The sequence below is a fragment of the Branchiostoma floridae genome, chromosome 9, assembly GCF_000003815.2.
Source record: "Branchiostoma floridae strain S238N-H82 chromosome 9, Bfl_VNyyK, whole genome shotgun sequence".
NCBI lineage: Eukaryota > Metazoa > Chordata > Leptocardii > Amphioxiformes > Branchiostomatidae > Branchiostoma > Branchiostoma floridae.
In genome coordinates, this window is record NC_049987.1 from 21,466,450 (window position 1) to 21,494,227 (window position 27,778).

A 27,778-nucleotide genomic window follows, 5' to 3' on the forward strand; every position below is an offset into this window, starting at 1 on the left:
GTAAGATTCTCTGTTTTCCTTGGCCTGATACGAGACATATTTGTGAAGGCACAGAAAACACAAGAAGGCACATGTGGACAGTCAAGTGAGTACATAGTAGACAAAGCCAGTCTGACCATTATATATAGTACATGTATTAGGTTCTATGTTTTCCTTGCCCTGAAGTGTAACGCAGCATTGGGAGTGAGACCAGAGTGTTCTATGTTTTCCTTGGCTTGATGTGTAATGCAGCATTAGGTGTGAGAACACAGGAGTGTTCTATGATTTCCTTGTCCTGATGTGTAATGCAGCATCAGGTGTGAGAACACAGGAGTGTTCTATGATTTCCTTGTCCTGATGTGTAACGCAGCGTTAGGTGTGAGCCCACAGGAGTGTTCTATGTTTTCCTTGTCCTGATGTGTAACGCAGCATTAGGTGTGAGCCCACAGGAGTGCAGACTGGCTGTGTTGTCCCGGTACACCTTGTTAGGGAAGGTCGTCAGCAGCTCATAGTCCCCTGATCCAGCAGGTCTGGAAACAAGACATGACAGAATACATGTGGAGCACAGCATGTAGTACTGTAGTATTCAGATTGAACATACTTGCTTAATGTACTGGCATAGAGAAATATAAAATAATACATTGTGAAAAGTTGCCTAGGATGATTATCTATTCATTTGGGATGTCTGACCTGCAGCCAGAGTTGCCTAGCTATAGTCATTGGCTATCATAAAGGGCTAGCAAGAACAGAAAGGGTCCTTCTCCTGTCCTAGTAACATAAGGAAAGGACATAGAAAAATAGTGGAGGAGGACATTCAGTATAACTTCTATGGTACTGATGCAAGAGGAGTCTTTACACGTCTAGCAGAAGAATAAGAATTAATGATATATATCTGCCTCACCTGTAGTGTTCTAACTGACGTCTTACGTCACCTATAGTGTCTGAGAACCGCATCTTTAAGATGAAGTTCTGCTCCCCTGCCTTGATTCTCAAGGTTGTGATGTCTCTGGCCGAGGGAGGTCGTTCTGCCTCAGACTTCTCTAACCTGAAGAGGATACGAGATAGTAAGGTGATCACTGGCTCATGTAATGTCTTAATTTCATGGAAAACTTCCTTGAGACATACCGCATGAAATTGAATCAAGAGAAGCAAAATCCACGTAAGCACTCTCTGGAGCACACAACAATAAAAAGCAGGCTGCTTTGCAAAGTGAAATGCTTTCTTGATAGCTGATAGTGTGATGTATTGTGCCATGACATGCACCTTATCCCAGCATCCCAGGTAGAGGCCTATTGACAGTGTGTTGGGTTCTTTAATATACAATGGTTTAACACCTGAGCTCCCTCATACATGGAACTGAAGGCTTAATGTCTCTTCCAGTGGATGACTAATATATTTTGCAGTAGCTAACCATATATGGAAGTCATAGCTCCACCCACCTTTCCTTCATCTCCTTGGCAACAGGAGTGTCAATCACTGTCACGCTGGACCGGTCACCACTGCCGCCCTACAAAAACCAAGGGGTCATCTCATCAAGAATGTCACAAATGTTCTCTACACTTTAAAGCCCCCTTTACAAATCAAGAATTTAGCTCGGCCGAGTTCTCAGCGAGCTCTAAATTATGAGGAGGCATGACCCTGATGCCGACGAAGAAACTCTGCCATTTGTTCGTTGGCATCAGGGTCATGGCTCCTTGTAATTTAGAGCTCGCTGACAACTTGGCCAAGCTAAATTCTTGATTTGTCAAGGGGGCTTAAACAGTCAAAGTTGTAAGAACAATAACTTTCTAACTTCATCATCATTATCATTACTAACTTTCTAAGTTGCCAGACTAGAAATACCCATTTTGCTGCATACAGTTAAAACTGCCAAAGATGATTTCTCAGTGGCCCAATACAGTACAGTATTGGTGGTCACAGGTGCAGACAGGATCTTGATGCTCTTGTTAATGGGGAAAAACGATCTAAAGGTACACCTAAAAGTGGTGACATTAGCAAGGTTGTCTGTATATAGAGGTGATCATTTGTACAGGATTGACTGTAGCTCATAAACCAGGCAATAATACTTACCTTGAGTGTCTCTCCAAGAGATGCTCTGATGTCAATAACCCGGCCACCTTTGATGACAGAAGACGGCACCTTGTTTAGGAACTGGTCAACACTCATCATGGGAACTGTGGAAAGAAAAGCAACTTATGTTAGATAAAGTTCCTCAGTTTGTGTTATGCATTTCTACATTCAATTTGTAATTTGCAACCGTACAACAGATGAGATATCACTAATGGCAAACTTCAGAAAAAAGGGAGCAAAACTGCAATTAGTAAAGGTACTGTCACTGATCATATAATAGAGCCGTCTATGATGTGACCAATTGAATACATATTTAGGGATGGAATATATTTATAACTATTGTCTTACTCCTGTAGAGGAACAACCCTTGTCAGTTAGATTGTCAGTTAGATATTAATGCTTGAAACACAAACTTTTTTTGTCACAGGGCTGTCGCTGGCTTCAGTTTTTTTCCATCCCATTCATTGTTTGGGAGCTAAATGTTGTTGATTTTCCTTGTAAAATCAGTTATTTAAAGCTTAATATGAAAACACATTTTCATCAATTTTATGTACTTATGTTCAGATATTAGGGACAGAAGGGGCAAAATGTTTGTCCGTCCAAACAAGCAAATTTCTGTCCCAAGACAGAAGGACAGGTCTTGGAGGCCCCCCTGGACAACAGAGTATTCCCTTGTAAGGCAGAGAGAAACGACCAGCCAACTGACCTGGTGCCTCGCTAGTCTCCCTCAGCCCAGCGTCAATCCCCCAGCTATGCTCCTCCCTGCCTCTAAGGTTGCTAGGCAACAAGCGAGAGGGTTTGGTATTCCCGCCCAACACGTGGCCCGACCCAGGGAACTCCTCCTTCCATCTTTTGTCCTTGAAAACTGTGTCTCTTTTGTCTGAAACCTGAAATAATTATAGAATAATTTCAAAATGGAGCAAATCATCTTTGATAAGAATTTTCTAGTAGAATGACCAGGTCTAAATAACAGAAAACTGTTACAATTTTGTGTATTCAGTAATGCAGAGAACTTCTCAATGTACAGTGAAAAACTAGTAGATTATTTTTCAGCCTACTAAAACTAAAAATGACAGAAAGGAAATGGGTATGAACAAAATGGAAGTCATGGCAATACAGCACGAGACTGCACCCTATTCAGAAAGTACGCTCATCGTGTTGACCAATGCAACAGTATTGCGGGAGGATCTAAGGTCTAAGGTAAGGTAAAACTCATGCTAGTGACAACAAAAAAACCTGAAGTCAAAGTGTTTCTGCTACTCACAGTAAAAGGAACACCATCTGGAAACCTGGTCTGGAGTTCTGAGGGGAAGTAGCCATCCATAATGTCTTGTAGAAACAGCTGAAAATCAAGAAAACTGGATAGTTAAAGATGCTTATTGTCATTCTTACAAGAATATCTGATTGAAAAGTTTGTGATAAATAACTTTTAGACATTCAATTGTTACAAATAGGAATTATGTATGTCTATGAAGATTAGACATTCAGGTAATAAGATACGGCAAAAAGCAGTTACTGACAAGCAACTGGATAATATGATTTTAGAAATGGTTCGATGTTTCAGATAGCATCCACTATTTTACGTCAGTGACTAACGAAAGATAGTGGATGCTATCTGAAACGTCTGACCATTTCCAAAGAGGAAATATGTACTTGAAGATTTTCCTCTACTTCCAGCATGTAATCAATGCACGCCAATATCAACAGTACAATTTTTTAAAGTAGAAGTTAATAAAAACCACCAACAATTACTACACACCTGTGTGGAGGGTTCAGACATGGGTCTGAATGGTCCGTTGAACAGGAAGATACCATTAGCATACAGGGTCAGGGGGATGAAGTCTGCTCTCTGGAACAGGAGTCAACGAATGTTAATCCCATAATATCTAGTACATGTCACACACTTTTAATTTCTACATAGTGAAGTATTGCTTCTGGCTTGTCTGTGTCTGACTGTGTGTCTGTTTCTGCCAATCCCAAAATATAGATGTAACTTTGCCAATCATCCTTAGTGCTGCTAATCAATGGCACACCTGGCACCAAGAAATTATGGCCTACCACATTTAGACCTTTTTCATCCATTCAAATGCTTTATTGGTTATCTATCATGATTTGCTGATTTCATACTGTTTACAAACTGATATATCAATCAATCATATTACTGAAAGGGTGAAAACATAAATTCTTGCCAAATTACTTTTAAATTATTGGAGGTAAGTAAGAATTCAAAGCTGTGTTCTTCACCTGGAGTGTGGCTCCCTCTGATGTCTTGACGATTTTCTGTTCCCCCTCCCCTGCTAACACATTCAGGTCCTTAATGTTCTCTATCAGGGTGTTGAAGTCCACCTGAAAGTCTGATGACACCACTGAAGTACCTAAACCAATAGAAAGGTTCAGTTATTACAGAGAAACGTTTGAGTTTCTGAAGGGACTTGCAGCTAATTAATCAAGCAGCCAGGCAAAACAAAGAAGAGTACAGAACAGGCATGGACATTCACTCATGATCATGCAGGAATCTCATTCTGCCATGCTATCAACTGGGGTTACATCATGATTAAAATATGACATAGGATTACTCTGTAGATACCATAGCCAATTGTTAGGCATCTTTTAATGGTCAAATATTACTGATTATAGAGTTGATAATGTTGAACATGTAATGCTATCCTGTGAGTGCTGTACTGGGAGACATTAATAAAACTTGTCATTTCCATATATAGAATAGCTTGTCAATGAGTGGTTAAAGGATGTGAGATGTGAAATGTGAGATCTTGTTGGAGTAAAAGTCTGACTTACCGGTGCGATAGGACGCAGCTGATCCAGGCAAGCAGGAAAATGAGAGCAGGGGTCAAACACGAGGGTAAAAAGGCAAGTAAGACAAGCCGCAAAGCCAGGGGACAGAGCAAAAAGCCACAAGCAACCTTAGCACCACAGATATCAAAGCCAAGCCAAACCAACAAGCATGTACACATGTCAGTACTCCATAACTAGCCTGAAAATTAAGTGTCACAGCAAGTTGATTCATATTCAAGTAATATCGAAGCATAAAACAAGAAAGCTTTCAAATATTTTTGCAAAGTGAGGTGTGTGTTCCTGAGTTAACATTCTCCCTCCCGAGGGTAGCCATTTAGCGCCAAGTTTGCATCAATTACAGGGTTAGGTAGTTGAGAGAAGGTCAAGAACTAATACAAGTTTTCGTGATACACTTGATATATAGACTAACCAGGCTTCCACATGGTGTTTGTGCCGACTGTAGCCTGATCTATCCTCTCCTCCGGTCCAGCCTCCTCCTCCTCCTGCTGCTCCCCATCTCCATCCTCCTCCAGCTCTCCCCCCAGCTCCACGTACACACTGGAGTCAGAGCGGGTCTCCTCGCCCACCCACACCATCCCGTAGTCTGCCAGGAACGTCTGCAGGAGACCAGAACAGTCACAACCAGTCAAACAAAACAAATAAATACACAGGCATCTACTATTCTTTACTCGAGTGACGCGTCCCTTGGTCACGTGCTCAGAGTAATTGAAACACCACTCCTGATGAAGGTTAATGGATGTACGACTGAAAATTCAAGGTGTCTGAGCAATTTGCTTGTGTTGAATGACAGTTCATCATCATCATCTTCACCGCGTGTCAGTTCTGGTCACTGAGGCGGGCAGTTAAAAACTTCAATATGGATTATACCAACAAAGATGAGCTTTCATGCCAAATAAATATCTTGAGATGCCAAATAATAGTTACTCTGCTTGTGAGGAAAGGTGGTGGATGCTACCTGAAACATCTGAGGGGTTCCAAAATCATATCAAGTTACTTATTTAATATTAACTTATGAGCTGTATGTCTAACCTTCATCAACATGAATCTATGGGTAGTTTTGATTTTATGTGGATAGGGGCAATGTAATCAGTTGCTCTTAAAGGATTGGTTAAAAAGATGCACTTAGATGCAATGAAATGATGGATCTAACAAATATCTGCTCTGGTGCAGAAAAGGTTGGGTACCTTCAAATGAATTTAAACGAAACTATACAAAATACCTGAAAGTATAGAGCTTTGGCTGTATTCAATGACACGAATGCCAACTCCATGTATTTCTGTGATTGGTCTGAATTTCCTTACCCACAAACATCTAAATAACAACAACAACAACAACAAGCCTGTTTGTTTACCTCCATCTCGTACACCTGCTGCTGTAGGAGTAAACATTTCCTCTCGAGCTCCTGTACACGACTCGGGCTGTCTTTACTGGCATCTGGGATGGCAAACAATACGACAAAAAGTCATGACGGATATGCAATCGAAATGCCTGAGTGTCTATTGTCCTTAGTTAGAAACTCTTAGTACTAATATAATAATGTAAAATTATGTACATCAGGTACCTTCCAATATCTAACACCTATTCAAAGGAACTTTTTTCACTACAAAAATATCTAATTTTAAGATCTGCATATTTGATGCATAATTCGTAGTTGGACTGTCGGTATTCATTGCATTCCGGATTTTTAGATGATTCAAAGTTACATGTGCCCAGTAGCTAAATCATATCACACAGAATAATGATATGATTTACATGTATTTCTATTCTTCAAAGACAAAACACAGAACATATATCCCCCCCTAGAACAATACAAAGCAGTGAAAACCTATCCAGACATCCTATATCTATTATCAAACTTATCCTGACAGTTGTGTAGGAAGCAGGAAAATGACTGAGGCATTTCTTGAGCTGCAGTCAACTTAAAACTTCCATTGAGTGTATCATCTTGATGTTTGTCCTCTGTTTTACATAGACATGAGTGTATTCACTGTCTATGATAGATAAGGACCATCTACACTTAAAAACAATACGTCCATCAAAAGTATTTTTCTTGATATTTGTACCCTTTTTGCATAGATATCATAACACATCTGATAACGAAAACAACAACAACAGAGTTTAGTACACTTTTTAAACAATATTTCTACTATATCACAAATGGATGAAGTTTATGTAAAAAGACATCAGAAATTTAGAAAACGTTTTCCATTCATAGCAAAATGTCTAGGCAATCATAACAGTATAAACTAAACTACACATTCAATAATAAGTTGAAATACAAGGCTAATCATTAATGTTAAAGACATTTTCTGAAGTTCCAATGTCTTTTGAAATGTTAGGTGAACATATATATTATGCTGTAAATACAGTTCAATATCACAATTTACAAACTACATGGACAACAGGCAACAAGTACAGTTCTGTAAGTTTTAAAAATAAAGATGTAGGAAGCAGATTAATGTCTGAGGGATTTCTTCAACCTCAGCCAAAGCAACTGTTCCATGGTCAAACCTGTGACAAAGTCACAGAAACCAGAGATTTCATGTAGGTCCTCGCCTTTCACAGACAGGTACAACTTTCCTGGCTATGCTAATAGAGGACCAAATGTCAGAACAGTTGTTTGTTTGTGAACAATCTGACCGACATGTTTGACGCAAGGTGCTGCAAGGTCACCCATTCATTCGCTACACGCTTGCTGTCGTCTGACAATGACATAATCCAATTGCTTGTACACTCGGACGGCTTTCGCCATAGCACCTTCTAGCGACACTATGTAAATAACAGTTAATTATTTGTAAGTGTAGTTTTTAATCCTTGTACTGTGTCTGCTTATAATTATATAATAGCTTTATTGCACAACAATTGTACGGGGTACAAAGTATGGCATCTACATAACTACAGTTCTATAATTTAACGCTTATCTAACTTACACAGGAGTTGTAGTATGGGATAAGTTTCTTACAATCATTGGAGGCTGTTACAATCATCGGAGGAATTTCTAATGTCTAAACCTTCTTTGATATATTTTCCTATATCTGTCATGCAGGGATTGTCACATGTCATGATGTATTTGAATTTGCACTTCAGGTCCATTGAGATAAATCCTTGTGTATATGATGACAACTTTGTGTACAGAGAATTTCGTATACCAGAATATTTGGGACATACAACCATAAAGTGATATTCGTCTTCAATTAGCTCTGGACAGAATGGACAAACCCTCTGGTCGATAGGGATTTTTTGGAATCTCCCGGTTTCTATATTTAATTTGTGACAGCCAATTCGGAGTTGTGTGATTGCCCTACGAACGTCAAGGCTCTTTATGGTTGAAATGTAATTTTCTTGCTTGTAATGCTTGTTCAATGTAGTAAGAGAGGAGAGTTTGGAATTGTTCCGAATAGATGAATGCCAATTTTGCACGTATATATCTTGTAAACGTTGTCGTAGCTGAGTGGTGATTGTATCTATGTGGTATGACCTCGGGTTCAGCCATATATGTCCAAAGCCTTGGTAATTGAGGGTATTTTTTACGTGGACAATCCAATCATGTTCCCCGAGTAAAACAGTATTGTATGCCTCACGAAGAAGAGCATCTTCTGGCAAATTAACTAAACGATGCCAATATTTTACAAGTTGTATTTCTGCATCAATCATACAGGTAGCTGGGAAGGTTCCTAATTCTCCCCTGACACCATCGTTTGAGGCTTTGGCATGAATGCCTAACAGGAATTTTTGGAAGCGCATGTCAATGATGTCAAATTCTGGAATTTGTTGATTTGAGTCTAGGTTTATAATTTGGAAGCCGTTCTCATGTAAAATTTGGCTATTGGCATGACGCAATAGTGTTTCTTTATCTGTATCCCTTTCAAAATATACAACATAAGTACTATTTAATGCAGAAGATGTGGTTTTTCGAATGGTAGCTGGAAAGTTATCTTGGATATCAAGTTTTTTAAGTAAGGTAGATAAAACCTTTGAGGAAGATTCACAGGTGTTATTGGTATGTGATACAATGATTCTTATACTTTTAGAAAAACGGTCAAAGCACGTGATTTCTGAACAGTACATAAAGATGGGTCTTACGAATTTGTCGAATAGATTTTTTCCGAGATGGATTGAAATGTCCTTGTTAGAGAGTAAAAGAGCCTTGAGTTTGAAAAGTGCTCTCATTGCTTTGGTTTTCAAATATTTCCTGGCGGTTTGGAATTTTCCGGAAGATGTGAAAGGAATGCCGAGGTACGTATAGCTGTCAGTGATTTCTATATTTTTGCCATAAATAAAAAATTTGTCTTTGTTATTCTTGCTGGAACCTTTGCCAAAAACAACTACCTTGGTTTTTGAGACATTGACAGATAGCTTCCATTTCTTACAATAGTTTTCTAGGCAGTCAATACAATGCTGTAGCCCTTGTTTTGACGACGAAATCAGAGCGAGATCGTCTGCCCAGGATAAACAATTTAGAGATTTTGAGGTTAGGACTGCAGGATCACATTTTGTGGGATCAAAGCATTCAGATATATCATTGATGAATAAATTAAATAATAAAGGACTGAGATTACATCCCTGTCGTACTCCGCATACGGAAGGAAAAGAGTTTGACAATCCATTATCTAATCTAACTGCATAATTCACATCATTATACATGGATTTTATAATTCTGAAGAAATTTCCTCCAATCCCACTTTGATGCAACTTATAGAATAGCCCATCTCGCCAAACACTGTCAAATGCCTTTCTCATGTCAATAAAGCATACAAACAGTTTCCCGCCTTTTTTCTTTGTGTATTTGTCTATTAGAGATTTTAGGATAAAAATATTGTCTGAGGTTCTACATCTTTTCCGGAACCCAAACTGGGTATCATCTAGGAGTTTGTTTTTTTCTGCAAAGTTTTGTAACCTGTTGTTTAGGATGAGTGTGAATAATTTGGATAGACAACTAGAGATCGCTATTCCTCGGTAGTTGTCTGCATTACATTTATCTCCTGATTTGTGTATTGGCGTAAGAATACTTGTATTCCAGTTTGAAGGAAAGGTACCTTTATCAAGTATAGTATTGAAAAGACTCACTAAAGGTTGACATAGATGTTTTGCACCAAACTTTAACATTTCATTTGAGATTGAGTCGATACCGGAAGCTTTTGCCGTTTTTAGTGATTTTAAACCATTTAAAACTTCCACTGGAGTGAATGGGAAATCTAAGGGGTTTGGGGTATGGTCATCTAACTGACTAAGGTATTCAGTGACCGTTTTTTCGAAGACAGTATCAAAACTGTTGTCGTTTATCAATTTATTTAGACTTGTAAAGTGGTGTATCCATTCTTCAGAAGTAATATAGGGATCGCAAGAATTTGTGTTGTGTTTTCCATTGATTTCTTTGTCTAAGTATTTCAAAAGTGACCAAAATTCCTTTGGATTGTTTTTGTTAAATTCTTCCAATTTTGCTAGAAGGTCGGAATTGTACTTCTGTTTACGCTGTTTGATGAGTTTCTTGTAATCACGCAAAGCTGTGAAATATTTGCATCTAATTTCTTTTAGACAGGGTTCTTTTTTCAATGCCAGTGACAGTCTTTTTAAACGTTGGCGTGAAGACCAGCAGCATTGATCAAACCAAACTTTGTTTTTCTTACCGCTTTGTGCGGGTTTCTTTGTTTGTCTATTTGGCTTTGTTTTCAAAGACTTCTTTGCTACATCTAACAATAACTCTGTGAAGTTTGTGACAGCCTTTTCTGTCGAACAGATTATATGGGCCATGGGCCTGATGCAAACAAATAAATAAATTACACCGCAACACTTGCCACTTCCAAGATATCTTATGTCATTAGATTAACACCATGCCTTAAATTTTAGTTCACTTAAAGAGCACAAAGTTACTAACCCTACATTTGAACTTGTAAGTGGATGTATAGTATTTTATCAAAGTTTAATGATGCCATTGAAAGCAGAATTCAATTAAGATATCTCAATTTTGCTAGAATGTCTGCAGTTATATATAAAGATATTTGCCAATGAAAGTACATGTACCAACTTTCTGGTGTTTTCTGACATTTACAGCGACTGGTATAATCTGCCACCTGTTGCAAATGTTGCAATACTCATTACAACCAACAGGAGGCATTGCTGCACAAAGCACCCAGCTGTATACCTTTTGCTTTAGTGAGAAGTTTGGTCTTCTCCTCCAAGACCTTGATTTTCTTGTCTTTCTCGATGACCTCCTTGCTGTAGTGGGTGACTCTGCTCTCCAGCTGGGCGATTCTCTTCATCATGGTGGACATCAGCTCATGGTCTGTGGGGCCTGGGGGAGAAATGCTGTGGGTTAGACTGGGCTTAAAAATAGCACCTACAGTATGCAATTTGGTATCTTAAAAGTACATAAGAGAATGATTAGATCTTAGAAACCACACCACAAACAGGTGAGGCAAAATTGATATAACTTGGCTGTTATTACTATGTTAACATCACAGTACAGTGTCTACCTTTTGTGTATCTTTAGAAGTACATAAAAAATACCCAATTGCAAACGCAACCACACTTTGCTTGACACAGCTTAAGGTCTCATTGATGAGTTTCTTCTTTCCATAGACTTCTATGTTATAATTCGTGGTTTAAATGGGCGCGTTCATAATGAAGCTGCGTGAAATTTCAGCAGATTTTTCATTCTATGTCGAGCACATTTACCCTATATCGTGGGAAAAAATTGCCAATGTAAACTATACGTAGGAACTTTTTTTATAGCAGTTACAAACTACGATTAGTCAATCCCCACAAAAGGCACTTTTTCGCTGCTATTGTACAACCGCACCACTCAGAACCCACGACTGTGTACCTCCGACCTAGCGCGCGGCTGCAAAACTTTACCTGCTAATTTCTTCAGTTACAAATAAGCTTTCACCAATCTAACTTTTGAGATCAGTTCCGCTGGCTAAAAGGGAATTTCTCACCGCTAAAAACATGCGTCCGTGCAGCCGTTCATTTTTGGCTCGGATCTCTTTTAGGGTGTCCACTCGCGGAGTAATACATCAATGAGACCTTAAGTTTAATGTATTATTGAAAAAATCTATCAAAGGAAAGAATGTCGTTTTCTTCATCATCTCTGAAAGTTTGGGTGTCTTACGTTAATGAATTAGCCTCTGGGAGGTAATTAAGTACGAGATCATGATAGGCATGAAAGCGCCACCTAGCGGCGGACAAAGGCCAATGTTCGGGACAAAGTGCAAAGGCGTCGAGACTGACGCTTTTGACGTGTCGCAAAGACTCATTAGATCAGTCTGTGTATGAGTTTGACTAAGTAGTGTTCTCTTTGTGACTTTGTCTTTGTTTAATTGGAATATATCTCAGAGAATAGTCGTGTAAGGGATATCAGCACGACAGGCACGACGAGATTCATCCGGATCTTTCTACGTAAAATAAACGGTTCTATAGAGGATCGGGTGAAGGTACTATAGATCATAAAGTCTAAACAGAGCTTAACGACTAGAAATTGATGTTAGCTGCGTTTCAAGCTCCCTTATACCAGAGGCGGGCAAGCCGAACTGAGCCTTTCTGATTGGCCTTTTATAGGTGTCGCCTAGCCCGGGTTTTGGGGGGGGGGTGTTGGAGGGGCGTTCGAGAGAAGGCGGCGATTGCAAAAAATAACTTGGATGCAGTTTGCATCAAAAAAGATAGCTTTAGAACCCTAGTCCTCTTTCAAATAGCTTCTATATCCAGTAGAGTGTGATACAAGAAAAATAACAATAGTAACGCCCCTTGGAAATGTAGACCCGTCCGTTACCATGGTAACGGAAATAGGTACATGGCGTAACCTGCAGCCAAGAAATGCGGGGTGGCGCCCGGTTATAAACCCTTTTCAAATTTTTGCTCTAGTGCTATTCCTTGATTTTTTATGAATATTTTTCATTTTTATTTAAGGTCTCATTGATGAGTTTCTTCTTTCCATAGACTTCTATGTTATAATTCGTGGTTTAAATGGGCGCGTTCATAATGAAGCTGCGTGAAATTTCAGCAGATTTTTCATTCTATGTCGAGCACATTTACCCTATATCGTGGGAAAAAATTGCCAATGTAAACTATACGTAGGAACTTTTTTTATAGCAGTTACAAACTACGATTAGTCAATCCCCACAAAAGGCACTTTTTCGCTGCTATTGTACAACCGCACCACTCAGAACCCACGACTGTGTACCTCCGACCTAGCGCGCGGCTGCAAAACTTTACCTGCTAATTTCTTCAGTTACAAATAAGCTTTCACCAATCTAACTTTTGAGATCAGTTCCGCTGGCTAAAAGGGAATTTCTCACCGCTAAAAACATGCGTCCGTGCAGCCGTTCATTTTTGGCTCGGATCTCTTTTAGGGTGTCCACTCGCGGAGTAATACATCAATGAGACCTTAACTTTTAGCAAGGTAGCGCAGTGCGCAACCTGAAATTTTCCAGCTAGAACACCGCTTTTCCCTCACCTTTGTACATAAGCTTTGTACTTATCTTTTTGATAAGATATAACACAAGTAGTTGGAAGAAAAAATAATGGATAAGTAGCTGATTTGAAGAAAGTAATAACTTGGAAGTGGGGCAACCTGAAATGTTGATCATGGCACAACCTGGAACTTGATTCAGGTTGCTGCCCGGGAAACCTGGCTGAAAAAAGTATTTTGAGCACTACTTTAGTTGTAGGAGACCACACAAAAGTCTTGTTTACTATAAAACAGATAGTCCAGACAAAATTGTAAAGAAAAATGTGGAGCTCGAAGGGATACAAAATCTCCAATATATGAATTATCATCTATTCAAGACCTGAAAACTTATTTTCTTGAATAGGTCATTGCCAAAGATGCAGGCAGTCACTGGTTTGCAGACGTTTGAAATTGTAAAATATGCATCCTTATAGAGCTTCAGAACACAACAACAACAACAGCAACAAAGGACTGCAGTTATTGTCAGGAATTTGCTTTGAGGAATGTACACATACTATGATAGACAAATCAGCATTCAAGGGAGGACAAGCTTGAAAGGAGTGAACAAAAGTGTTATCATGGTTTATTTTGTTGGGCATTTGCCAACACTGTCAGGAACAGTCAAATATCTGATCATGATTTGTGTAAACAAGAGCAGCAGACATGCATGTATAACTCGACTGGCAAGCGGAACTGTGACCATAAAGAGCTGACGTCACAAGTTTGAAAAGGAAAGCAAAATGGCGGCTGCATCGTCAACTCTGGGGGAGCAAATCCGAGAAGAACTGTCCTGCAGCATCTGCCTGGAGCTGTTCACCAGGCCCAAGTTGCTGCCCTGTCAGCACACCTTCTGTCAGGACTGCCTACAAGAACTCACAGGAGGGGAAGGTACCTTTCAGTGCCAAAACTGCCGTCTTCAGGTCGAGCTACCATCTGAAGGGGTTACAGGTTTGCCTGACAGCTGCATTATGGCCAATATGTGTGAGAGACTGCACAACCAGGCAAAAGTGAAGGAAACAAACGAACAACCACAGTCTGGAAACAGGTGCATCTTTCATTCCTCTGAGGAGTTAAAACTGTACTGTAAACAATGCCAGATGCCAGTGTGCGAACAGTGTTTAGAGGGGACTCATGACAATCATGGTACAACAACCATCAAAAAAGCTGCACAGGAAAGGAGATTTACAGTCCAGGCCTTGATCAGTGAGGGGAGGAACATTCTGGAAAGTTGCTGCAGCTTCATCAAAGATCTACGAGAGAAAGAGAAAACCCTGAATGAACAGAAACAGCAGACAAGCAGCATCATTCAGGCCTACAACACGTTTCTGTCTGAAGTAGACAAAAACCACAGGAAAAACTTAGACACAATACAGAAGGAAAGAATCAGAGTCTTGGCAGATGTCAGTGAACTGTCTGCTGTCTGTGATCGAGCAGAACAAGAAATGGAGCAGGGAACTGTCGAGTTCCTTAATCAGGAAGCAATTTTGGTTAGGGTTCTAGGAAAGTACAGAGACAAAGCAGCACCAACTCCTGTACAAACCCAACCTGCTGTCTTTCAGCCCACAGACACCCCAGTACCAGTTTTGGGACATGAGATGGTCCAGTCTCTTCCATCTGTATCAATTCCAGTAACACCTACATGTACATGTATGTCAAGAGATGGTGCAGCTCTTTATACGGGTCACCACCATAGAAACCAAGGGCAGGGAGAGCACGGGTATGAGAGGGTGACATTTGGTGAAAGGGGATCACAAGCATTGCAATTTGATTGTCCAAGTGGTGTTACTGTGTCAGATAAAGGGATTATATTTATAGCTGACTTTTGGAACCAGAGAATCCAGTTCTTCACTCAGCAAAGACTGAATGTTCAGGATTTCTCTGCATACACAACTTCAAGCAATAAGATGACCCCAGAAAGTGTGGTCATGGATGGAGAGGGCAACCCATGGGTGGTGGGGAGGATGAAACCTGATGATAACTTTGCTGTGCAATTCAGTATTAACAAATATGGACAGTATAATGCATTGAGGAACATTAACCTACAGAGAACAGGGTGGATAAGAGGAGTTGCTATAGACACCAAAAAGAACAACATCCTCATTACACAATCCACTGGAGACTGGCCACAACGAAACGGTGAAGTCCAGGTGTTCAGGCCAGATGGAAAACTAGTCAGAGTTGTTGGTCAGCAGCAAGGGATGAAGTACCCACAGCATATCACTGTGGATGAGGAAGGGAGCATTCTTGTGTCAGATTATGACAACCACTGTATCTATGTGTTCAACGATGATGGGCAGTTTCTGTTCAAGTTTGGAGGTGAGGGAAGTGTTGAAGGTCAGCTGAAGCATCCTCGTGGCATCTGTACAGACAAGTCTGGGAACATCATTGTGGCTGACAGTGGAAATAGCCGAGTGGAGATGTTTGACAAGACAGGAAGATTCCTCAAGCACATCACTACAGACATAGAAGATCCAAAGGCTGTTGCCATGGGAACACAAGGACAGGTTGTTGTAACAGATGTTGCCACTCACACTGTCACCATTTTCACTCCTTCCGATGCAGAACCTAAATAAGATGACTTTTGAATCTTTCCCTTTTGCTCGAATATCAATAAATGTACAGTACATGGAACCAGTAGTGATAAAGGCCATATTCACATATTAGTATTACATTATTATTACCATGTTAAAACAATAGTATCTACTTTTAAGGTACATTGTCAAAACAAAATTTGTACTATTATAATTGTATAAGACAATGTACTTTTTTGTTTCTTCTGTAAATACCTTTCATGAGATATTGAACGCATTAAACTACAGAAAATACAGTGATTTTGCAGGTGATATAAATACAAACCCGAACAATATAAGCTACCATTTAGTATACATTTCGAAATAAATGTGTTTTGCTTGAAGAATTTCTTGAAGGTTTGACTGTCAATGAGCATGCGAGATGTGATGGCAAATTTGTGCAGGCCTGGTAATCACAGGCACGACATGTGTAGATATACGCATGGCTTTATAACACTAACAATGAAAAAGGGCTCCAGTCATTGTCCAGAATTTTCTCTAGCTGTGGATTGTAAAGGGAGACACTCTGGCATTCACAGTTGGACAAGCTGGAAATAAGTCAACAAACCTGTTGTGCTTTTGTATAGGCCCTGAAACAAGTTGGACATTTGCCAACACTGTCAGCTGAAGTCAGAAATCTGATCTGTTTAACAAAGAGCAGAAGACATGCATGTATAACTAGGTTAGCAGAGAGCACTGTTACCATAGAGACCTGATGTCACAAGCTCGATTAGGGACAACACAATGGCGGCTGTACTGTCAAGTTTTGGGGAGCACAACCAAGTCCATATTCATCTGATGGAAGGCACTCTACAATAACTAGAATGACATGGCAGACTTCATTCTCATCATGTTTTTCATGTATGCTGGAACAACTTTGTGAGGAACTGTCCTTCTGCAGCAGCTGCCTGGATATTGTCAGGAATTTAATCTGGAATGTGCCTGTAGATGCATCAGCATTCAAAAGAGGGTAAGCTTGAAGGAACAACAAAATTGACCTTTAGAATGGCCATGAAACATGTTGGATCTTTGCCAACACTGTCAGTGGAAGTCTGAAATTTGATTTTTGTAAACAAAGAGCAGTAGACCTGCATAGGTAACTAGGTTGGCAGACAGCACTGTTACCATAGAAGGCTGGCATCACAAACTTGATGGGTACAACAAAATGGCGGGTACATCGTCAAGTCTGGGGGAGCAAATCCGCGAAGAACTGTCCTGCATCATCTGCCTGGAGCTGTTCACCAGGCCCAAGGTGCTGCCCTGTCAGCACACCTTCTGCCAGGAGTGTCTACAACAGCTTGCAGGAAAAAAAAAGACCTTAGAGTGTCCAACATGTCGTCTGCAAGTGAGGCTGCCATCCAAAGGGGTTATAGGTCTACCTGCCAGTTGTATTGTGGCCAACATGTGTGAGAGACTGAAAAACCAGACAGAGGGAACAAGGGATCAACCCCCATCTGGTAACAGGTGCAGCCTGCATCCCTTTGAAGTCCTCAAAGTGTACTGTACAGAATGTCAGGTGCCAGTTTGTGTACAGTGTTTAGAGGGGACTCATGACGACCATCGTACGACAACCATGAAGAAAGCTGCAAAGGAAAGAAGATCAACAGTCCAGGCCTTGATCAGCGAGGGGAGGAACATTCTGGAAAGTTACTGCAGCTTCATCAGAGATCTAAGAGACAAAGAGAAAACACTGAATGAACAGAAACAGCAGACCGACAACAGAATCATTCAGACCTACAACAAATTGTTGTCCGAAGTGGAACAGAACCACAGGAAAAACTTGGACACAATACAGAAGGAAAGGATCAGAGTTTTGGCAGATGTCAATGAACTTTCTGCAATCTGTGATCAAGCAGAACAAGAAATGGAGCAGGGAGGGGTCCATTTTCTTAATCAGGAAAACATTCTGGAAAAGATGGTGGGAAAGTACAGAGACAAAGCAGCACCAACTTCTGTACAAACCCAGCCTGCTGTCTTTCAGCCCACAGACACCCTTGCGTCACTATCTTTGCCAATCCTACCAGCACCTACATCTAGTAACAGTGCAGCAGAGTGCAAAGATCATCTCAACAGTAACCAAGTGAAGGAAGAGCATCTGTATCAGAGGATGACATTTGGTGGAAGGGGAGAGGAAACTGGGAAGTTTGACAATCCAAGTGGTGTCACTGTAATTAAAGGACGGATTTTTGTAGCAGACTTTTGGAACCAGAGAATCCAAGTCTTCACCCTGCAGGGTGGATATGTCGATCAGTTTCAAACAACTGTGTCATCAGATGAACAGAAGATGAACCCAGATAATGTGGCAATGTCACAGTTGGCAGATGTCCCTAGGGAGGATGATGTCTTTTATGTTGAGCCGGTGTTCCTGTGGATGGTGGGCAGGACAAAATGTGATGCATCCTTTGCTTTGCAGTTTAGATATTCGGGCTATTTGTTTACAAAGGACGGAGAGAGAGAGAGCAAGATTGACCTACAAAGGACAGGGTGGATAAGAGGAGTTGCTGTGGACAACAGAAGAAAGCACATCCTTTTTACACTAACCACTGGAGACAGGTCCAAGCGGCATGGTTTAGTACAGGTGTACAAACCAGATGGAAAACTACAGGGAGTTTTAGGTCAGCAGCAGGGGATGAAGTACCCACAGCACATCACTGTTGATGAGGAAGGGAACATTCTTGTGTCAGATTATGATAATCACTGTATCTACGTGTTCAACGATGACGGAGAGTTTCAGTTCAAGTTTGGATGTAGGGGAAGTGGTGAAGGTCAGCTGAATCGTCCATGTGGCATCTGTACGGACGAGTCAGGGAACATCATCGTGGCAGACAGAAACAACAGCCGAGTGGAGATGTTTGACAAGACAGGAAGATTCCTGAAACACATCACTACAGACATAGAGGATCCAAAGGATGTTGCTGTGGCACCACAGGGACAGGTGGTGGTGACTGACTATTCAAACCACACAGTAACAGTTTTCACTCCTTCTAAGCCAGAGTAAAGATGACTGTTGCAATTTGAAAATGTTAAAATGACTGACATACACAGACCAACTACTTCAAGATGTGGGGTTGCGGGCCGAGGATTTAAAGAACGCTATGGGACGTCTGGAGTGGACCTGGTCCAGGCAACTAGCCCATGATGATGATGATGAAAATGTCAATGAACACACACCACTAAGTGGAATTGAAGCTAAGTTTTTTAAGAATATCAATGGTACATGAATACAAAAAAAGAAGAGTTAAGTTGGACAAGAAAGTTGACAGCAAAATAAAATAGTGCTAAAATTAAAACCAGCATGCAAGCCAACATGTTTTCCAGGACATTAAAATAGGACACTCAAACGAAGTATATGTACGTGCATTAGAATTCCACCAGAGACTGTACAACTTACAGTTACAAGTAAGTATAAGGACTGTATATTCTTGTATTCCTGTTGTCATGTATAGTAAATGATATTAGTTGCCATATGCTTTATCACATTACTATAGTATTGAGTGATTAAGATATCATTATTTGGTACTAGAGATTGGACAATGCTATAGTCAGATATGTACCTGGGCCAGGTGTGTTCTTGCCTCCTTTAGGGCTGTGTCTTGGGCTGGCTCCTACTGAGGCGAAGGGGCTGCGCGTCTTGGGGGAGTTACTGATGCTGGAGGAGGGTGAGTCTCCAAATATCTCCTGGAACATCGACTCCTCATCATCTGAAATAAGGCACTTTATTATAACCAATGTATAATAGTTGGACATCTTGTTAGACATGATGAACTGATGTATCTGAATTGTGTCATATATTGTATAAAGCAGGAATTGTAGGATACTAAAGAAATTTAAGAAAGTGTGGTGGGTTCTTTAACAATATTATGCTTGAGGTGGTTCACCCTTAAAAATTTTCATGTTGTTGGCATGAACCGAGTCCATTGTGAAACCTGTACCAGGTAAATACAGAGTTTGTCTGAATTGTAACCAAACTGAATATACATGTACATGTACATTGTACCATGCAAGACTTCCAATAGACTGTAGAATAGTCTTACATTTAGAGTTTTCAGAGAATAAAGTTTCCTTCTACTTTACATGTATCTGTCCTTGGGCCGTATAATCATAAGAGACAAAACGAATCACACATTGTAATTTCCGGTCCCCCTTAATGTAAATCAATATCTACCGTGGCCGACTGGGACAAAATGATTCTAACACTTCCGAGCCTAATTCTAAACGTCACGAGGCAGATTCCAACACTTCTCAGCCCAGTTCCAAACAACGCGGCAGATTCCAACACTTCCGAGCCCAGTTCCAATCGTGCCGCGGCAGGGTTTTCCAAGCGTGCCGCGGCAGATTCCAACACTTCCGAGCCCAGTTCCAATCGTGCCGCGGCAGGGTTTTCCAAGCGTGCCGCGGCAGATTCCAACACTTCTGAGCCCAGTTCCGAACGTGCCGAGGCAGGGTTTTCCAAGCGTGCCGCGGCAGATTCCAACACTTCCGAGCCCAGTTCCAATCGTGCCGAGGCAGGGTGAACTGGACTTTGGGCTCCCGAAACCACGGCTCACTGTATAGTGGATGGTCCCTTATCTTATGGGTCAAGGGTCACAGCTCGGCTATCACATGCTGCTTGTTTGTTTGTTTGTTTATTTTCAAACACCTGGGTAGCCTATTCAGCCTCGATAAACTGGTTTTCAATAGGGCCCAGTTTCACATATACATACAAGGAAATAAAAAAACAACTTACAGAGAGAAAAGTAGACATACACGTCGGAACATATAAGTACAACTGATACGCGAAAGACACAGATCCAGCAAGATGGCACGAAGTATTTCCACCTAACGAATATAACACCATGTTTTTTAACGCATCATTACGTTGATGTGTTCATGTTTACCTTACCAACCAAGGCGTTACCGTACATTCCACGTATGGTCACTTGTAATTGATTTTGTCGTCAGTACTAAGAAGTTGCAAGTTGTACCGGTACCGGGAGGGGGGCGATTTCTAGACTACATTTCTTTCGTCAGGATTTGGTTTCTGTGTTGTGTTATTTAATACTCCAAACGAACAGACCTGTTTTGTCTTTGGAAACTTGGCGATGATATGAATTCAAGTTGGCCACGAGTTTTTAGTAAGTCTATCATAAGGACTTGGCACCGGCCGCACGGACCTGAATGTGATGCTCTCTCATAGGGTTTTTTTTTCAGTACTTTATTGAGATAGGACTTAGGATGCTGAAATAATAATTAACACCAACTGTTCAGCACAAGCGAACTGAAAAGTGGAGAAGGCCAAACGCGCTCCTGTGCCAAACTCCCTTCCGTGACTAACTCCCCTCCCGGCAATGTAGAGGGGTAATTTTTACGCCCTCACGGCGTCACAAAATCAGGTACATTCTAAAGCTCCCTTTATATTAAAGTATCGCCATTGTAGCAACATTTTGATCCCTAAAATAGTTAACTTGCGTCTCGTCTTGTTTTGGCCCTGATAAACTGAACATTTAATAGTGGCGCGCGCACACAACTTACGATTTACTATAAAGGTAGTTGAGACCAAAGTTGAGACACACACAACATTAAATAAGATGACAACTGTGTATTTCGTAGACTTTATTTTGTTCAGCTGTAGGAGAATTGTGACAATCTAAACCTATGGCTTCTTCACGGCGCTGGGTACGAGCGTGGGGCTCGTAAGTGTTGGAATCTGCCGCGGCACGCTTGAAAACCCTGCCTCGGCACGTTTGGAACTGGGCTCGGAAGTGTTGGAATCTGCCGCGGCACGCTTGAAAACCCTGCCTCGGGACGTTTGAAACTGGGCTCGGAAGTGTTGGAATCTGCCGCGGCACGCTTGAAAACCCTGCCTCGGGACGTTTGAAACTGGGCTCGGAAGTGTTGGAATCTGCCGCGGCACGTTTGGAAAACCCTGCCGCGGCACGATTGTCATTGGAACTGGGCTCTGAAGTGTTGGAATCTGCCGCGGCACGCTTGGAAAACCCTGCCTCGGCAAGTTTGGAACTGGGCTCGGAAGTGTTGGAATCTGCCGCGGCACGCTTGGAAAACCCTGCCGCGGCACGATTGGAACTGGGCTCGGAAGTGTTGGAATCTGCCGCGTTGTTTGGAACTGGGCTGAGAAGTGTTGGAATCTGCTTCGTGACGTTTAGAATTAGGCTCGGAAGTGTTAGAATCATTTTGTCCCAGTCGGCCACGGTAAATATCAGTACTATCTGGTGAGTCAGACCCTCCGACCTTGTCTGCCGCCAGCACTAGGTGGGTTCATCAGCTTATCAACACTGGATCAGCTTGATCATTTATCATGGGAACTTCATTCTTTTGGTTTGCCAAAATCATCTTTTTTGGAATCTGGTTTAGCTACCTAAATAATATTTAGGTAGCTTAAAAAGCTTAGAGTTACAGCCAACAAATTTGTTTTGCCATAATCGGATTGTATTTGTTCCAAAGTCATCGAATTGACGCTTTTCTTTACCAGACTGTTACATGTCTCAATTGTTATGTACAATGTATATACTGCACCCTCTTGGATATCAACTTTCATACATAGTGTATGTTGTAGGGGCTACCCAGTTGTCTTGAGAAGAAATAGATTAAATGAATAAATTTTCATTGTCTACATTGTGTTTTTTTTTCTCCAAGCACATTTATTGTTATGATCTCCATGATCTTGAAGGAGATTAGGAATATGGACAGAATATAAAATTGAGTGCACACTAATAAGGAGATCATACTTCTTCAGCATTGTATCAAACCACTGGTCAATACAAATTTTCATGCGTCCTAAACATCAGATTCTGTGGTTTGAAGAAAATTTCTCTTCTATTTTGATAATCATACCAAACATTTCTAATCAAAGATGTTTGGATGATGGCTTTAAATAAATAAAAAAAAATAAGGCTAGTGCCATACCAGCCAAAAAAATGCTTATCGCATGAGTGGCCGGCCAAGGCCTTGGTTGTTTAATCATAACCACATCCAACTGTGAAACTTGTCCCTTAAACCACAAAATCCCTACAAAAACTGGTTTAAATCATGAGGTATTTTGTGCCCTGGGTAACATGTTACCATCACCCAATACCTCACATGACAGGCACATTCCTGTCATTCCCAACCTCCCCCCTCTGCACAGGATATCAGCTACTTATTATCAGGGTGGGCCAGCACATTCCCCTGACAAGACTCAATGATTAGTCACTGGGAAAAGATAAGGCCAGAAGCGTCCTTAGATCGCAGGCTCTAGATTGAGTAGACAATACCTTGATGTAAAAACCAGAGCACGAGATATCAAAACCAGAAGTTCCACTGCAGTACCATAAAAAAATGATAGGGAGCCCATAATCCAACTTGACCTTTGTTTTACAGAACCCTATCCACCTATCTTACAGACACATCCATATCTAGAGTTATGTTAAACACACACACACACACACACACACACACACACACACACACACACACACACACACACACACACAACATCGAAACCATAACCTTCTTCGCAATAATAAGGCAAGAAAAGGAGATTAATAATATAGAGGTTTGAGAGGGGAACCTCTGATATACATTCACTCCCTGAATCTATACTCTCCAACATGCAAATAGTCTCTTTAAACTTTGGTTTAATGTTTTTGCTGCCATTTGGTAGTCATTTCCTAAAGAGCAAAGAAAGTATCTTCGTGTGGCCTTAGATTCCCTGAAGCTGAAGGTCATGAAGCTGAAGGTCATGATAAGATTCCAGCATGCTCCAAAGTCCAAACATTAGTCACCATCGTCCTCCCTTCTATTTTCTCCTCAAGACATTAGTCTGAGTTATCTGTACATGTCTGAAGATGTGCCTGGTACAAGGTGGGATTTTCACCCAAGACAGGGAGGTTCGCTTGTTCTACTCTAACCGCTTGAACGAGTATAGCCTGATTTAATCACGCTTCTCAGGCCTGTCCTACATTGCGGCGCCCGCGGGGAGGAGGCTACAAGCTCCGGATAGCGGAGTTTGCGTTACACAGACTAGAACGAGTAATGCATTTCATTTTTCGTTTATTGCTTGTTTGTATGTAAACAGGATTAACATTTTAAAAATTGTGAAAGAATTTTTGAAAACTTTCTGTGCACGTAGGCCAAATGACCAGGTGGCTTCTACTGTTAAGATGAATGGTTGCTATATTTTCACATTAGATGGTCCACAAACCAAGAAAATGAATTGGTATGGTCCAGTCTTGTCATACTTACTGGTATATTCAGGATGTCTGAAGGGTACAGGTCTCTGTCTGTAAACAAACACAAAAACACAATGTCATGCATAAAGCAAACTGTTACAGAAAAATCTACCAACAGAAACGTATGTCTCAACTCAATGGATGTAAATTTCTTCATTTGATGTAATAGCTTATTCAATATTCTTGGCCTGAGTAGTAGTAGTGGTAGTAGATTGGTTTCTTAACAAAAAACTGCAACATGAACAAAACGTGAAGTTACTTTGGTAACTTGTCTAAATAGAATAAATGGCGGAGATTCAATAACAATTAACAATATATCTAAAATATCCAATGAAATGTACAAAGTCCAAGTATGCACTTGCATTTTGCTTGCCATACATTCTAAAAAAGAACACACTTACTACTGAAAAAACAACAAGCCTCTAAAAAGCCTGAAGTGCTGTTTACAAAAAGTACTTAACAAAACAGACTTCAAGTGGAACCTCTTATTTGTCCTTTAACCTAATCAGCAGTGTGCTAACAGCCCTAATATGCCCTGCAAACAACCGTTACTTTGTACACGCAAATCTAATTCTAATGCTGTTTGCTTCACTGACTGTGCCAGATAACGAACTCTAAATCACTGTTTTCACGCCTCTGCTGATTACTATGAAGATTAGACAAGGTGCAAATGTTAAAAGAACTCAATGAGCCAGAACTGGCATAACCTTGGAAGGATTGGAAGAGTGACTACTTGTAATGAACAAAAAGTAAACTAACTGCATGTATCCAAGGACGTTATAATCTTATATAACATCCTTGATACATCTATGTTGTATGAAAATAAAAGCAGGTGAAATCTAAGCACACACAATGAAGAAAGCATTTCAGCTGCAATGAGAGATATATCAGATGAGTGAAGCCCCATTTCTGAATCTGAATTGGCTTGCTGGTATAACTGCCATTTGGCATAATAGTCACCAGCTTAAAGTTATCACACCAATATAAGCTAGATTGCCAATAAGACAGACTATATTGACACAAACTGCAATGAAAAGTTCCATAGTTATTTCTTTTCAAGTTATTTCCACTCAGTAGAAGCACTAAGAACTCTGCTGTGCAGTGAAGTAGAAACATCAGGACATAAAATGATTCTTATCTGTCGCTTGCAATATTACAGGCTAAGCAAAGTTACCTGTAACAGTTACTCAAGCACCTGGATAAAGTTTGGAAACAGTCAGTTGTTTCAGACAGCATCCACTATGTGCCGTCAGTCACTGTATGAAACGTCTGACCGTTTCCAAATTTTATCAAGTTGCTTGAGGAAATGTTACCTTGTATATATATCTTATCGCCTGGATGTCAAACCTTCATTCAATGAAATACTACAGGCTATTAGAAAGATGGCAGCAACTTTGCTTCCAATAACCAAGGAGGTTGAAAAAAGGAACCTCCTTGCAATAAACCAAAAAATACATTTATGTTCAGAAACTGTTCAAACTGGGAAACATTATCATGAAGTTTGCCAGGGGAAAAACAAAGGTAATTTATTTTCAAACTTTGACAAAATGCTGCATTGAGCTTTTGATCTTCTTCATCTGCAAAATTACAGATAACAGTTAATGGATACTTCTGTCTTCATTTGAGTTCCTCACTGCTAACTGCAGATTGCAGGTGGGTAGTTTGAGGGCTGTAAAGTGATTCCTCAGCCTGGCAGGGAGCTGAGCTTGACAAATGGCCCATTCTGCCACCTGCAGTGGAAGATTAGGCTGGGCCAAGTCAACTACTCACTCACATCAACTCCATGCACGTTGCCTGCATTCTAGATCTGTACAGTACTACTTTTTATAACATGGCCTTTCACATTCAGGAAGAAGGTCATTGAAAATTTGATCTGTGTGCACTTTTGTGTTGGAACTGGAATAAAGTTTAGATTCTTAATACCAACACCAAGGACGTTATCTCATATACAGTAATGTCCTTGCAACACAGATGAGCATCCATGATAGTTTGCAACATCCGTCACAAAATCAAAATGGCCAACTAAACTCCTCTGGCATATAGATGTAATTCAGTCAATTTTGGCTACTTTTGGGTCTGCCTAAACACCACAAATGACTACAAACAACCACAAACAACTCTAATATGCCGAGTATATGGGACAATGACCTTGTGTACGCTCTGGAGACATTGTTTATACATTTATAAATATAAGAAAACGCAGAAAGTCCTTCGTATTCACCAGTTATTTCGAGCTAGTCCAGTTTCAAGATTAAAGAAATTCTTGACCCCCATGTTGGATCGTGCTTGCTTGCATTTGAGGCTGAAAAACAGTTTACAAGTTTTATAAGTTGACAATGAAAGTATTGCAGTCTGCTATAATCTATGAACCAACAGATTCCATAGTTTTATCACCCTGTCATCTATGGAGCCGAGGAAGGTATCGAGAACTGCCCCATGAAGGCTCCTCGCACGGACGATCCAACATGGCGGCCAAGAATTCCTTCGATCTTGAAACTAGCGGACTAACTCGAAATAACTTGTGAATACGTAGGAGTTGTTGCGTTTTTTAAATTCCTAAATGTATAAACATTGTCTCCAGTGCGTCACATAATGTCGTTGCCACATGTACACTGCTCATTAGAGTCGTTTGTGGTCGTTTGTGGTGTTTAGGCTGACCGGCTACTTTTTACTATTGTTCCAGAAACCCATGCATGTAGTCTAGTAGTGACTAATTACTAAGCAAAGTAGACTCGACACATATTAAGCTCCGAGCAAATCCTATTATCTTCACCATTATACATTACTCACTCCATCTCATTAATTAGCAACTTTCTAAGCAGATCAGGAAGTGGTGGATACACTTCCTTTTATGCTTGCATAATGAACAAAGGCTTTAGAATATGTGAAGAATGCAGAACAGGTAATGGGGGTGGAATGGGAACAAAAGACAAACTTGCAATTCACCACAATGACGACGTTGTTCTTTGGTCTGGCATGAAGTGTTTTTATACCAGAATCGGACATTATAATTTTATATTATTCGTTAATTTTGTTGTATGAATTTCATATGCTTGGACCACGAATTTAACATGCAATGATCCTTTGTAGGAATCATACGGTTCATACCCATTCTTTTTATTCCTGTGTGTGTTGAAGAATGCATAAATTTATTCATTGTCACCTGTATACATCATCACTGTTATAGCAACAAGTGACATATTTGGTATTTTTATGTTTAAGACAATATTCCCCCCCCCCCATCACTTTTATATGACTTATATGGAGTCCTGTTATGAACTTCTAATACAGTAAATACAGGTCTGTAGCTATCAAAACTACCATTCTTACCCTGGTCTTCCTCCCTGCAGTGGAGGTTTCTTCCCCCGGCCGAGGGACGACATTGGAGAACTCATTTTTGGCACAAGTTTACGCGTTGCTCAGCAACTCTCCATGTCAAGATTTTGGCGAGTGAAACTTGCTCGATTTTTTATGTTCTCTGGCGTTTAACTTCCCTCGAATTGGTACAAATTACATGAGGGATTTACTATGGACAATGTGACGCCAAAATTCAAGGAAACTGTAGCCTAACATTACGATAAATGCCGAAAAACTGTTACATTCGGCAAAATCTTTTCAAAATTTGTTGCTTGTGCCGCCATGTTGGATGACGTTTTCACACATGCGCTGCGCGTCAGACATTTGACCAATCA

The 27,778-nt window shown here is 40.5% G+C and overlaps 2 protein-coding genes across 2 annotated transcripts; one reads left to right on the forward strand and one right to left on the reverse strand.

Moving 5' to 3' along the window:
• Window positions 1-27,778, reverse strand: LOC118423571 (UBX domain-containing protein 11-like). Its single transcript, XM_035831776.1, has 15 exons — window positions 27,417-27,778; window positions 24,100-24,137; window positions 19,434-19,580; window positions 11,006-11,155; window positions 6,215-6,297; window positions 5,273-5,459; window positions 4,846-4,863; window positions 4,294-4,424; window positions 3,809-3,898; window positions 3,314-3,391; window positions 2,756-2,936; window positions 2,050-2,153; window positions 1,419-1,486; window positions 881-1,024; window positions 1-509 (listed from the first exon to the last, which is right to left on the reverse strand). The coding sequence occupies exons 1-15, from the start codon at window positions 27,479-27,481 to the stop codon at window positions 377-379; spliced, it is 1,617 nt and encodes a 538-aa protein (XP_035687669.1). The 5' UTR covers window positions 27,482-27,778; the 3' UTR covers window positions 1-376.
• On the forward strand, window positions 16,830-19,411 carry LOC118423570 (E3 ubiquitin-protein ligase TRIM71-like). The gene has a single exon (XM_035831775.1). The coding sequence runs from the start codon at window positions 17,045-17,047 to the stop codon at window positions 18,875-18,877; it is 1,833 nt and encodes a 610-aa protein (XP_035687668.1). The 5' UTR covers window positions 16,830-17,044; the 3' UTR covers window positions 18,878-19,411.

Excerpts from the sequence above, each read along its gene's own strand:
- LOC118423571 (XM_035831776.1), bottom strand. The coding sequence starts at position 27,481 with ATGAGTTCTCCAATGTCGTCCCTCGGCCGGGGGAAGAAACCTCCACTG. Across the intron at positions 11,156-19,433 it reads CAAGAACACACCTGGCCCAG|GCCCCACAGACCATGAGCTG; the intron begins GTACATATCTGA and ends TTTCTCCCCCAG. Across the intron at positions 1,025-1,418 it reads GCCAAGGAGATGAAGGAAAG|GTTAGAGAAGTCTGAGGCAG; the intron begins GTGGGTGGAGCT and ends TATCCTCTTCAG.
- LOC118423570 (XM_035831775.1), top strand. The coding sequence starts at position 17,045 with ATGGCGGGTACATCGTCAAGTCTGGGGGAGCAAATCCGCGAAGAACTG.